Here is an 11,963-nt window from a genome sequence, read left to right as displayed (position 1 = left end):
TTTTTTTTACCAATGATGTGCAATTTGTGGTCTGCCGTCCTTTGTTTAGGCTTTGGCTATCTAATTGCCATGAACATTGAGAAAAATGTGCATTTTGTTGACTTCTCACATATTCACCTCAGCATGAAAATGTAGATTGATGGACATAATGGATGCTGCTTGAAAGTTCAAGAAGACAATGGCAAAGTCAACAATGTTTTATTTTGTTTTAATGTTTTGAACAGAATATGCAGAAATATTGTAAAAAAATTTATCTGACAATCATCAGGGGCTTTTGTTCCCTGGCTGGCAGACCATTTTCAAATATCACTCTTGGGTAAGTTTCCCCTGCTTTCTCTGGTTTTCAAAGTAAAGATAATTTCTTAAATGCAACAAATTTGTCCTGGTTTGTGTGCATACACTGTTCACAATGCATATATTAGCAACATAAAGCAACAAATAGATACTCTAGGTCTAATATGCTATACTACATATGGCTCATTTTTCTTTTTTACCAGTTCAAGGAAAGGAGGTTGGCTTATGTGATTGGCTGATCTCCTTACAAGGAGATGTTTGAGAGAAGGTGCGCATGACTGCACACCGCTCCATCCACTTGACATATTTATATTATCTGACAGGTCAGCTCAACAATGAAATGATACTTTACATAGTTACAGGTCAGACTCCTGTTCTTCTTGAGGCCACATCATATTAAACACAGTCTTCACACAGTCCATCCACAGACAGGTTCTGAAAGTCATTCAAGCAAATGTTTCACATAATCCTGTGGAAGGGATGTAATGAAAAAGAAAAGCTGTGTGTACATTCTTGGCAACATTAAACACTCTTTTACATGTTATTCACACAAGTGAATACTCATTTGAATCCCCACATCTTCCGATTATTTGGCCCATTTGCCATATATACATGTATATATATTTGGTTAAAAATAAAATGATTATGATGTAAAATAATATCACCAGGCATTTATAATGTGCAGAAGACGATTAGGGCCAATGAAGAGAGAGAGAGAAAAAAAAAAAAAAAGTTTGTGAGGAATCTCACTTTAAAGTCAGAATTGTCACAATTCTCATGCACTTTAAAACGATAATTCTGACTTTATTCTCAGAATTCTCACTTTAAACTTAGTGAGAAGTCTGATTTTAGTCTCAGAATTCTTACTTTAAAGTCAGAATTTTTACTTTATTCTCAGAATTCTGACTTTAAAATGAGAATAAAGTGAGAATTCTCACTTTATTCTCAGAATTCTTTATGTACAGCACTTTGTATACAGCAACGCCTGTTCTTAAAGCGCTTTATAAGTTGAGTTGAGTTGTAAAGCTCGAGTTAAAGTGAGAATAAAGTCAGAATTCTGACTTTAAAATGAGAATAAAGTGAGACTTCTGACTTTATTATCAGAATTCTTACTTTAAAGTCAGAAGAATTCTGGAAAAAAAAAAAGGTGGAAGGATTCTCACTTTATTCTCAGAATTCTCACTTGGAAGTCAGAATTCTGACTTTACTCTCACAATTCAGACTTAAAAAAAAAAAAAAAGTTTGGCAGGATGATCACATTTAATCTCAGAATTCTTTCAAGTCAAAATTCTGACTTTAAAGGGAGAATTCTGAGAATAAAGTGAGAATCCTGCCAACTTTTTTTATTCTCTCTCACTGGACCTAATACCCTTCCGAAAAATGAGTGTGATCTAGGCAACAATTAATCTACAGCTTTCCTCTCAACGCCCCCATGATGCTGCTTAGCTGAGAAGAGTCTCGATATGCCACCAGGCCTCCGTAGTTGGCCCAGCGGTCAGCACCTTTACCCTCACTGTAAGGCTGGTGATAAGTCAGTTCGACCTTTGCCTCCGAACTGCACTTCAAACTCTTGGTCAGGTCCACCACGCCCCCTCCGAGGGCTCGGAGCAGCGCGTGAGGCGAGCACGAGTCCCATTTGAAGGTGCTTCCTTCCGAGAGGACGTAGGCGTCGGCCAGGCCCTGAATGACGCACAGGATTTTGTAGCCGGCTCCCGAGGCGTACATCAGCTTTTCTGGTCCGCACAGGGAGGCCAGACTCTCCTTCACCACCTGCTTCTCGCTGGAGCTCAGCACAACCGACAGAGCCCGACGTCCTTCGGGTCCAGTTTTGGGCTGTGACACTGAGCACATGTTGACGTCGCCACAGGAAACGCCCCAGAAGAGCTTCCCCCGCCAGCTGGACACAAATGATCAAGTCGGAAAACAATATTTAGAGTTAAATACAAACAGACTAAACAACAATAAATAAATTAAAAAAAAAACACTATTTCTTAGGGCTGGCATTTCCTCAATCGATTTGATTTCGATTCACAAGAGTTCATTCGATTAAATTCTTTTCCTATTCGATTCACTTCAGTTCCAATATTGATTATGGAACATCAAGTGTGCTTAAATATCAATGACAAAATGATAATGATTAAAAAAAAAAACAACAACTCCACAATCATCACATTCCAAGTTAAATTTTGCAGAGGTAGTGACTACATGATTTATTAATTAAAATAAACAGTATTATTATCACTTAAATGTTACACAAACATCAACATCAGCAGCATGGATGAGATGAAAATGTTTTCATAATTCTAATTAAGTAATTGTAAATATAAATAAAAAAGAATCTGAATTACGGCTGCTCTAATATGGAAAAAAAGTCATGATTATTTTGGCAATTATTCAAACATTTATTATTTTTTTTGGTACAAAACAATAAATGTTTAAAAATGTAAAAAAACAAAAGCAAAAAATATATAAAGACAAATAAAATAATTTGAAACACTATAATTATGCAAGTTCCTTTTGTATGAAACAAAATTAGTTATTTTAAATTGAAAAAAAAGTTGCAAATATAAAAATTTAATCAAATCAAAAATTAGTATTAATCTTTTTTTTTTACAATTATGTTGATTTTGGAATTGTGGAGTGTAATCATTGAAATTGTAATTGAATTTCAATTAATTGCACAGCCCTATTTTGAATTGTCATAAAGTGCAATAAGTCAGGTCGCTCATAAATGTAAGAAAATGCTTTCAAATTAATGTGAACAGTGAATTTAAAGAAAACAGTAAGATCCCCCAAAAATAATTGGCCTTTAAAATTGTATTTTCTTGTTAATTTATGTGAGAAATTATATTAAAATAATACATCATGGTTTTATGAATCTATCACGCTCGAAAAGGGAAAAAAGAAAAGATTTGATATCGATTATTCTTTTCTTTTTTTAAACCTAGCCCTATTATTTCTGTCCATATTGTGTTATTACGTGAGACGTAAAGCAGTCGTGCAGCTCACCGTCCACCTGCAGGGTCTTTGTGGTGGAATGGCTGGTTGATGACGCCCATGACGGGCTCGCCCGTGCTGCGCAGGTAAACCCCGATGAGGACCAGAGCGCAGTGCAGACCCGAAGGTGACAGGTGACCCTCTTCCAGCATCTCCTCGCGGCCTTCTATGTACTGACTGGTGGCATCTAAATCAACCAGACGACAAACAATGACGTCCTCCTTCAGCGCAGCATTAAAGACGAGGCTCTCACCGATCGGGTCGATCCAGATGCCGAGCTCGGAAGGGCTGAGCGGGACCGTTAGTCCGTCCGCGCTGGCGTCGATGCCGGCCGGGTCTTGGTGGATGGCTCGTGCCAGGAGCGCCGCCGCCGTCAGGTCGCCGTCCAGCACCGTGGCCAGAAGCGCTGCCGTCTCCTCCTCGGTGCCGCGCACGGTCACCGTCACACTCTCACCTGTGAAAATCGTTTTCTTCTTCATGATGCATTTCTCGACTGATGCTCTGGTGATGTATAGTTGGAAAAAATCTGATACAATTTTTCAAAAGGTACCACACAATTCGAATCACTCCTCTACATAACGAAACTAAGTGCAATTTCTGGAGAAATTGTGTGGGAATGCTAATAGCTGAATGCTTATGAAGAAAATTGAAAGCTAAACTATGTGGAAATGACAAAGTTTTAATTGAAGTTGAAGGATAAATGAATAAAAAGAAAATGAACTGCAATCTGTCTAAAGTGGGATTTAATTATTTGAGAGAAATTATAATCTATTTACTGATACGGTGGTATCAAACCATCAAATATACCAAAATGTGGTCCAAGCGGGGTTTGAACTCAGGTTCTCCTTGCAGGAGACAACTGCTCTCAGGACTGTGCTAACTGGCCTTGTTCAAATTAATGGCTAATGGTGTATGTATTTTAAAAATAGCCATCTGATGAAAGCCAATGTGCATTTAATCATTTCAGTGAAATTGTAATGCATTTCCTGATAGTCAGTTAGTATACATTTATATCACCAAGCATAATTGCCATGATATATTTGCAATGTAGTTGGAGGTGGGATTCGAACCCGGGACCTCCTGGTTTCTGGACAACACATTTAACCAAGTGCGGCACTGAGCAGTATCAGAGAGCTGATAAAACAAGTTCAATGTTAGTCCCATTGAAAATGAATGGGGAAAGTTGATATTTAACGTTAAATTGTGCGAGTACTGTAAGTAATGTGGAATCAGACGGTAAATACCCCGGAAGCTGTGAATTTTTGAAGCAAGTTGAAATTTTAATGGTGTAAATCGGAAGTATTAGGTGGGAGTTGTTTCTAGGCAAAAAAGTGAGGAGAATAAAAATCCGAATAACATGCTTTCAGCATTCCCACAATTACCAAGTCCATTTTCAAATTTGTTGGATTCCTCTCCGTGAATGAAGCTGGCCATCTCAGGAAACTGAACACAAAGAAAAAGAGCACATTAATGAGAGGGGTAACATGCACCCTTGTATCATTCATAAGTCAAGGTAAAGGTCACCTCCATACCTGAGCGCCAACATCGTGCCGTATCACCTCCTGAATCACGACATCCGCCAGCGTCTTGAAGTCCTGCACAAACTTCTTGTTCTTGTCGTCTCCGGTCTTTTCTTGGACCAGGAGCTGGAAGAGGGGCGCCTCCTGCCTGCAGACGCGAGCCACATTGGCGGCTTTCTCGGACACCCGCAGCAGAAGCTTCAGCAGCTCGGTCATGTCTGGACTTCGCTGAGGAGATTTCAGTTAAAACAGAGATGGAAAGTGTGACGTGGAGTTTAGGCTGTGCTTATTATAGCATCAAATGAATATAGGGCATGTAGGGGGGTGGGGATGTGGCTCATTACCACTTATCTCTAGAGCAATGTTTCCCAAACAACCAACCTTCATTAAGTCAAACATAAAAGTTTCAGAGTTTTTTTTGTTTGTTTGTTTTTGTTTAGCAGCAATAACGAGTTAATGTGTCCATTCTCTTAGATGTCCATTGAAAGTTGAATAGTTGTTGAATCTACATTGAAATTTGAATAGTCAATGAATATCATAAAATTTAATCAAATCATTAAAATTCGGGGCACTGTAGCGGGACTTTTCCAGCTTCATACCAGGAATTATAGACGGGAATACCCCTTAGCAAAAAAAAAAAAGGACCCCCGACTATACCGACTGGTTTACATCATCTGACATCACTCGACAATGGCAAAAACCCTGTAAAGACAAACACCGTGAATGGCTGAACATAATTTACATGATTAGAAACGTATTTATTATAACATTAATTTAGTTATTCGAAAAAAGTAACTTTGCGCAACCTAACGTGATTTCGACTCACTGTGTTAACCAGGACAACAAACAATTTATCGGAATCGCTTTGAGGTCGTAACCGGGAGATTCGAAGTCGGATAACCGATTTCCCACTTTCCCCAAATGCAGCATAAGTGATCATTAAAAAAATATCTGTCCCAAGGTCAACTCAACATCATCCACTCTCAAGGTCAAACATATTTTTAGACTTAAAATACACATTCACAGTTATACTCATTCAACAATAACTACAATTTATTTCATTTAATTTGTGAAACTGTTATCGATGCAAAGGAGAAATTCAACGGAAGAGATTTATTGTAATATTACACCTTTTTGGAGGTGGTACTGTAGCACTTTTCACATATATGACATTTTGAATAAAAACGTTATAATTAAATAAGATATTCTTGGGAAAACAAACCGTTCACATCAGCCTTATCATCGCATAGTGATAAAAGGCTGAGACAGGAGTGTCACTCACCTCAGGTGATACCAATAGATTAATTAAATTAATAAAAAATAAAATCTGTGTGCTTTGTTTTCTAAACACGCAAACAGAAGAAGCCACAGAAGCTATTTAGTTTATTTCTCCTGACTAATTCAGCATTAGAACCACAACGAGTAATAATTTGAACAACATTGCAGCTCTCAGGGCGGCTAAGGAGTAACGTTAGCATGTTTTCCGTTCACACAGGCAGCAAAGGAATGTAAAACCTTACCGAAACACTTTGCCTTCTTGATATATCGTCTTGTCCTCCACGGGCAAATATTTTCCCGCGATCACCAATTCCCGGATAAAAAACGTAATGTGACTTTTACGTTTTCGTTAGTGATTTGTAGATTTTTTTCATGTTCTGTTCCAGTTTCTTGACGTCAGGAGCAGGAAGGCGGGCGATGGTGCATTCACGTCCAGGGAACCAGGAAGTGACAGTCTCGCGTAAGCAAACAGGAAGCGGGGTCGCGCGATGCGTTCAAGTGCAAATCAGACCTACCAGTAGTTTCCGTCACGACAACAGTTGCAGGGGCGTCTCAATGAGAATATTGTAGAAAAAAATGATAGAAAATTGCTTACATTTCCGTTAATTCTAGTGATTGATATTGATAATCATGTGAAGCCGTTGATTATGTTAATGAGGCTAAGGCAAGAATGGCTGTTTTAGTTCTATTGCACATTTCATACACAAGGCAGCTCAACACAATGCAGAGACACAACACCATAAAAGTATGGCTTGCGTAATTGTGGCACAAATGTAACGCCATATGAAAGCATCTATTGTTCAGGTGTTCCTCATGTATGGCTAGTAGGTTTAATACAGTCTTGTAAGTGAAGTTGATGGTTTCTCTGTACGTGTGTTACATTAGAGTCTGTTTTCCGTAGTGACTTAAAAAAAAAATTCTCACAATATACCACACGTCTCCATTTTCATCATTTGTAAAAGGCATATTTCTAAACGTATTGGTCCATGCATATTTTTACAATTCCCACAATTTTATAAAGCGCATGTAGTCAAAGGCTTTTACAAAGCCTAGTTTCTGTCCATTATCTCACCCGTAAATTATCTACATTTGAAACCACATATGCACTGTTAACAGCTTTTTATTTAGCCACTAGAGTCCATTAGTGGCATTAAAATGGAGAACATGATATCCGAATGACAAATTGACCACCGATATCCATTATATGTGCATTAACCTGTTGATGGGACAAAGAGCCTTTGTACGGTCGATCAATCGCATACAGTTTAGTGTCTACTGTGAATTGTGCGAGGCAGTCAACACGCTGCTGGAGAAGCTAAGATACTCAAGACCCAACACTTACTTCACATGGGAGTAAGAAACACCAGAATGGTAAGGCTAAACAATTATAGTTTAAAATATTATTCTATAATAGTATTTATAACACTCAACTAGTTTGGAAAATATATGATAATGAGCAATGTTTTGATTTTTGATGCATCTATTTTTATTGCAGGCTTCAAAGGAGTGCATGTCCAACTTGGAGACTGGCATGGTCACTATCATACGAGTGTTTCAGAAATATTCGGGTGAAAACGGAAACTTGAAAAAAGCAGATCTCAGGGCGCTCATCAACAATGAGATGGGTCATTTCATAAAGGTAAGCTTTACAATAAGCCTCAGATTGTACAATAGTCACCATTCAAACAACCACTGTGTAACAGCTGCCATGTCAATCTTTCATTTGTATTTGTGGTTGAACAGAAAATCGACAAGGACGAACTGGATGAACTCTTTGCTGACCTTGACCAGAACGGTGACCTGGAGATTGACTTCAAGGAGTTTATCGCCCTTGTTGCCATGGTTACTTCAGCATGCCATGAACTATTCACTCCATGTCACGGTAATGTATTTCCTTGTATATTAAGGGTCTTTCTAAATTGAACACCCCCAAGAGATATACACCGACCAGCTGCAACAAGTGAAGCTAAAGCCGTGATAAATATGATAACATACCTGCAGCTACCTCATAAATATTAGGAAATGATAAATATAGCACTGCAGGCACAACAAAGAAACATCATTAAAATCGTTCCTTGTTCTCACGACTCAACAGCTCCTCCTTGCGGTGAATCTGTAAACTTTTGTGACAAATGGAATTCACGCCCTCAGATGTTTGTCCAAAAACTTCAGGATTTTCCTCCAAGAATCTTCCTGTGCAGCAGCGTGGGGTGTGGGGTGACCCCCCCACAGAATGAGCACTGCAGGAGAAACACAACAGGACAGTCAACATTTATTTTGACCTTTCACAGAAGGACACTTGTGGTATTGCAATCGAGTGTCTGATTAGAGCTCTCACTTTTTTCTGGTTTACTTTTCCACAAAGACGTTCTTGTGTGTGGTGTGTAAGGTGTTTCAATCAGGTGGCCAGCGCCAGGATATGACAAAAAGGTAAACAGGTGAGATTTACCATCTCTTTTCAGACCATCTTCGATCTGAAAAGCAGCATTAACTTTAAATGTTCAACAAAATCTACAGTGAAGAGGTTAACTTATATATATATACGTACCAGGTTTGAATTCTCAGTGCTGAGAAAACATTGGTCATCTTCACTCGAAATGTACATCAATGGACAGGCTAGGTTCTCTAACTGCAAGGATGAGACACAATTCAAGTTTTTTTTTTGTTTCTATTCTATCGTACTTGCCAGGATGGTGTTCACACGACCTTCACTTGAGTTCCAGGGGAGTAGCGTTCAGGTGAAGAAATGTCCTTAAAACTAATATGGCCTGCCTCATTCTGTGGCCAAAATATCTGGTCACTAAAAGTAATGATTTCAAAGAAAATATCAGATCATTTGGTGGAAGAGATCAATAGTGTTGAGCAATTCCAGAATATGAACATGATATTAAACAACAACAATTTGTTTCTACGACCTAAACTGTAATTTTCAAATACCTTTCAGCTGCTTTCGGCTTGCAAAAGATTTTTATGATGTCCACGTTGCTTCCTGCTGGCCCATTAATACAAACCAAACAGGATGGCTGGAGAACAGAGTGAAGTTTTTGGAATATTAGACAAACACCACAGTCAACATCTGGTTTCTCAGGACAAATACTGCTTCATGATGAACATATAAAGACCCTAAAACTGATGGTGGCAGATATACCGTGTCACACAATGCATTCAAAACATCACGTCAGATTTCAATTCATGGAAATGTTTGACTTTACACTTTAAAATATGGTAAACTGTGTACAACTGTGTGACCTACATTTACATCAGTGTTTGTGGCCATTCGGAGGGCGAGGTAGACCCCATAGGAGATACCAAAGATACCAACTCTGTTGCCGCAGATCTGAGGATGATCCTGGAGAATATTAAATACTTCCTGGAAAAAAAAAGGGGGGGGAATTAATAACGAACTATACGATAGTTTAGGTAATTTAATAAATAAAGTTTCGTTAACTTGTGGCGCCATTTTGAAATGTCAGTGGTGGGCATGTGATGCATGTTTACAAACATGATCAACATATTCAAATTTAAGATTTTTGTGGACTGGCCCAGATGCAACACTGCTAGCTAATTTATATGCACAATATATGGGGTGGGTAAATTAATTTTATTGTACGTTCTCTCTCCAGTCCAGATTGGGGAGATTACTTAATGTCACTTAATTAGCCTAAAATGATTTATTTACTACAAATAAAGTTTCTTTGTTCTATCTAAACTAGCAACAAATAGTGACAGGTAGAACAATTGAATCATTTTCTACCAGATGGCCGACGGTGCATAATTAACCCGTTTATACCATTACCTTACTTTAGGGATATCTTACCTTCATATATGCATCCGCAGCGTTAATATCTATCTGGTCTGTCAGATCTTGGTGTTCCATGTAGGCGATGGAGAAGCTGGCAAAGCCCCTGGATGCAATCAGGGATGAGCGGTACTCCACTAGTCCTCCGCCCAAACCCCATAAGTCCAGCACGGCTGGAAACCTGCCGGGACCTGCCAAGAACGCGCAACAAGATCAGAGAATAGACAATTGGAAGAGTCAAATTTGCGATCATATTTGTGCTCACCTGGCGGTAAGAATAACGTTCCCACAACTCCATTTTGGCGAATGTCTATTCTTTGAACACCTGGTGCCATGTACCAGCGCTCTGTGGTTGCAACAGCCAGCACAGAATTCTCATTCTCTCTGGGAGACACGTGACCCTCCAGTAAGGAAATGTCCACTACGAGAGGAGTCTCCACATTCTTCTTTCGCAGCCTTTGGAATAATTGTTCAATCAATCATTTCTAAATGAATACAGATATTAAGTCATCACAAAAACAAATCTAAACACAATGAACATAGAACCATTTGAGTTCCACTTCTTGCAATGTGAAATGAAAATAAATAAATAAGGATTTTTTTTTTTGGTCCACTTGCCGTAAACCTTCCCTTTCCCCAGGAGCCGGCTGCAGGGCCCAGAAGAGACCCATCGGCTCGCATCCCAAATATGACCCGCCCATGGAATGATCCCTAGTCACTGTTGAACGCACAAGAAAGAAGAAGGTCAGAAGAAGTGAGGTGGAAACAGCTGCATGAGTCATGGGGAAATATATTTGATAATAATGTCATTTTAGCCAATGAACTCGCATCAGTCATAATGAACAACACACAGGATTGTGGTTTGTTTAGTTCACTATGTATTTAAGAATTTAAAGATATTCTATTATTGTAGGCTATAAAGCATGTTTCATTTGAAAAGAAACTCCAAACAAAGAACATATACTTTCAACAGTGCATGACTCACAGTTGACAGTGCCTTCTGCACTTGTGTTATAGTGGCCAAAGGCCTCCCACAGGTCACCATCCTCACTGCGCATTTGTGCACACAATGTAACCGGATGGTGCGGTGGCAGAAAAGCTGCCTTTATGCTGATTGGATCGTCCACCAGGCCGCGGGCGGGATTGGCTGTCAGTACAGGAGCTTGACTGGAACTGGTCCTAAATGGCATCACTGGTGGAGACAAATGTGTAATGTTTAGAGAGTATGTACAAAACAATTCCTTTAGGTAGTTGGCTGTGATCCAAAAAGGGTAAAATGCTGTAAGGGTCCATCAAGTAGACATACTGCTTGGCAAATGTATCTTATGTGTTTTGTACAGTTGACCCCCTGTAATGTTATTAAAACCTAATAATAGGATAATGACCCCATGATTTCTTTGGATTGGAAATTTTACACATTACAAATAAAGGAAATACAAAATGGTCTTTTTTTTAAAGGGGTTTTATTGCTAATTTTATGTATTTTCATTAAAATTTCATCATGCCATCTGTTTTTTATAATACTTACGGTTATAGAGGAGCTGACCCAATCTATACATGACTTTAAATAAGTAACTATGGTGCTGTCTAACCCTGATATAAAAAGTCATTATTTCCTTCTTTGGCTTATCATCTTTGATATCCTTGGGGAAAAGTACACACACCCTAAAAACCTTCTGTAATTCTGTGCTTTGTCATAAGGAGATGCCTCGAGAGCTGAATCACCTAACATGCTCATTAGAATTGGGTCAAATGTTGGTTGAGACAATTGCATGAAAACCAATTAAAGTGCAAGAACCTGTTTACAACATGATATCTTCACAAGATTGTGAATGATCATTGTGATCAGCACGGGGAGGATCAATCAACATTTCTGGATTAAGAGTTCATTTCAATTGTGTCGATGTATAAAAAGACGTCTTAAATAGATACAGCATTGACGACAATATCTCAATAAGAGTGCACAACACCGTCCATACAATGCTAATCGCTCCACTGGCATGTGCTATTACAGACAGTCCAAACAATTAAATCAGGAAAAACCTGAACTCCAACTCATCTTAAACTAGAGGACT

At 38.8% G+C, this 11,963-nt stretch overlaps 3 protein-coding genes across 4 annotated transcripts; 1 reads left to right on the top strand and 2 right to left on the bottom strand.

The window, feature by feature from the left end:
- Positions 1 to 182: 182 nt before the first annotated feature.
- Positions 183 to 7,979, bottom strand: inpp1 (inositol polyphosphate-1-phosphatase). 2 transcript variants are annotated; one of them, XM_077530478.1, is made up of 6 exons: positions 7,872 to 7,979; positions 4,824 to 5,039; positions 4,674 to 4,734; positions 3,545 to 3,745; positions 3,304 to 3,478; positions 183 to 2,191 (listed from the first exon to the last, which is right to left on the bottom strand). In XM_077530478.1, the coding sequence occupies exons 2-6, from the start codon at positions 5,025 to 5,027 to the stop codon at positions 1,702 to 1,704; spliced, it is 1,131 nt and encodes a 376-aa protein (XP_077386604.1). In that variant the 5' UTR covers positions 5,028 to 5,039; positions 7,872 to 7,979; the 3' UTR covers positions 183 to 1,701. The 2 variants fall into 2 exon arrangements, with proteins under 2 accessions (XP_077386604.1, XP_077386603.1); XM_077530477.1 differs by lacking the exon at positions 7,872 to 7,979 and adding an exon at positions 6,332 to 6,791.
- On the top strand, positions 6,253 to 11,244 carry LOC144024295 (protein S100-B-like). The gene is made up of 4 exons (XM_077530482.1): positions 6,253 to 7,460; positions 7,585 to 7,728; positions 7,833 to 7,971; positions 10,529 to 11,244. The coding sequence occupies exons 1-4, from the start codon at positions 7,437 to 7,439 to the stop codon at positions 10,594 to 10,596; spliced, it is 375 nt and encodes a 124-aa protein (XP_077386608.1). The 5' UTR covers positions 6,253 to 7,436; the 3' UTR covers positions 10,597 to 11,244.
- Positions 8,185 to 10,571, bottom strand: LOC144024292 (peroxisomal succinyl-coenzyme A thioesterase-like). The gene is made up of 9 exons (XM_077530479.1): positions 10,507 to 10,571; positions 10,154 to 10,373; positions 9,907 to 10,079; positions 9,343 to 9,459; positions 9,027 to 9,112; positions 8,796 to 8,889; positions 8,638 to 8,718; positions 8,428 to 8,563; positions 8,185 to 8,329 (listed from the first exon to the last, which is right to left on the bottom strand). The coding sequence occupies exons 2-9, from the start codon at positions 10,221 to 10,223 to the stop codon at positions 8,229 to 8,231; spliced, it is 858 nt and encodes a 285-aa protein (XP_077386605.1). The 5' UTR covers positions 10,224 to 10,373; positions 10,507 to 10,571; the 3' UTR covers positions 8,185 to 8,228.
- Positions 11,245 to 11,963: the final 719 nt, after the last annotated feature.

This window comes from Festucalex cinctus, chromosome 8, assembly GCF_051991245.1.
Source record: "Festucalex cinctus isolate MCC-2025b chromosome 8, RoL_Fcin_1.0, whole genome shotgun sequence".
In the NCBI taxonomy this organism is placed as follows: Eukaryota; Metazoa; Chordata; class Actinopteri; order Syngnathiformes; family Syngnathidae; genus Festucalex; species Festucalex cinctus.
Note: the sequence above shows the minus strand (reverse complement) of the source record. Positions and strands in the feature narration are given on the sequence as shown.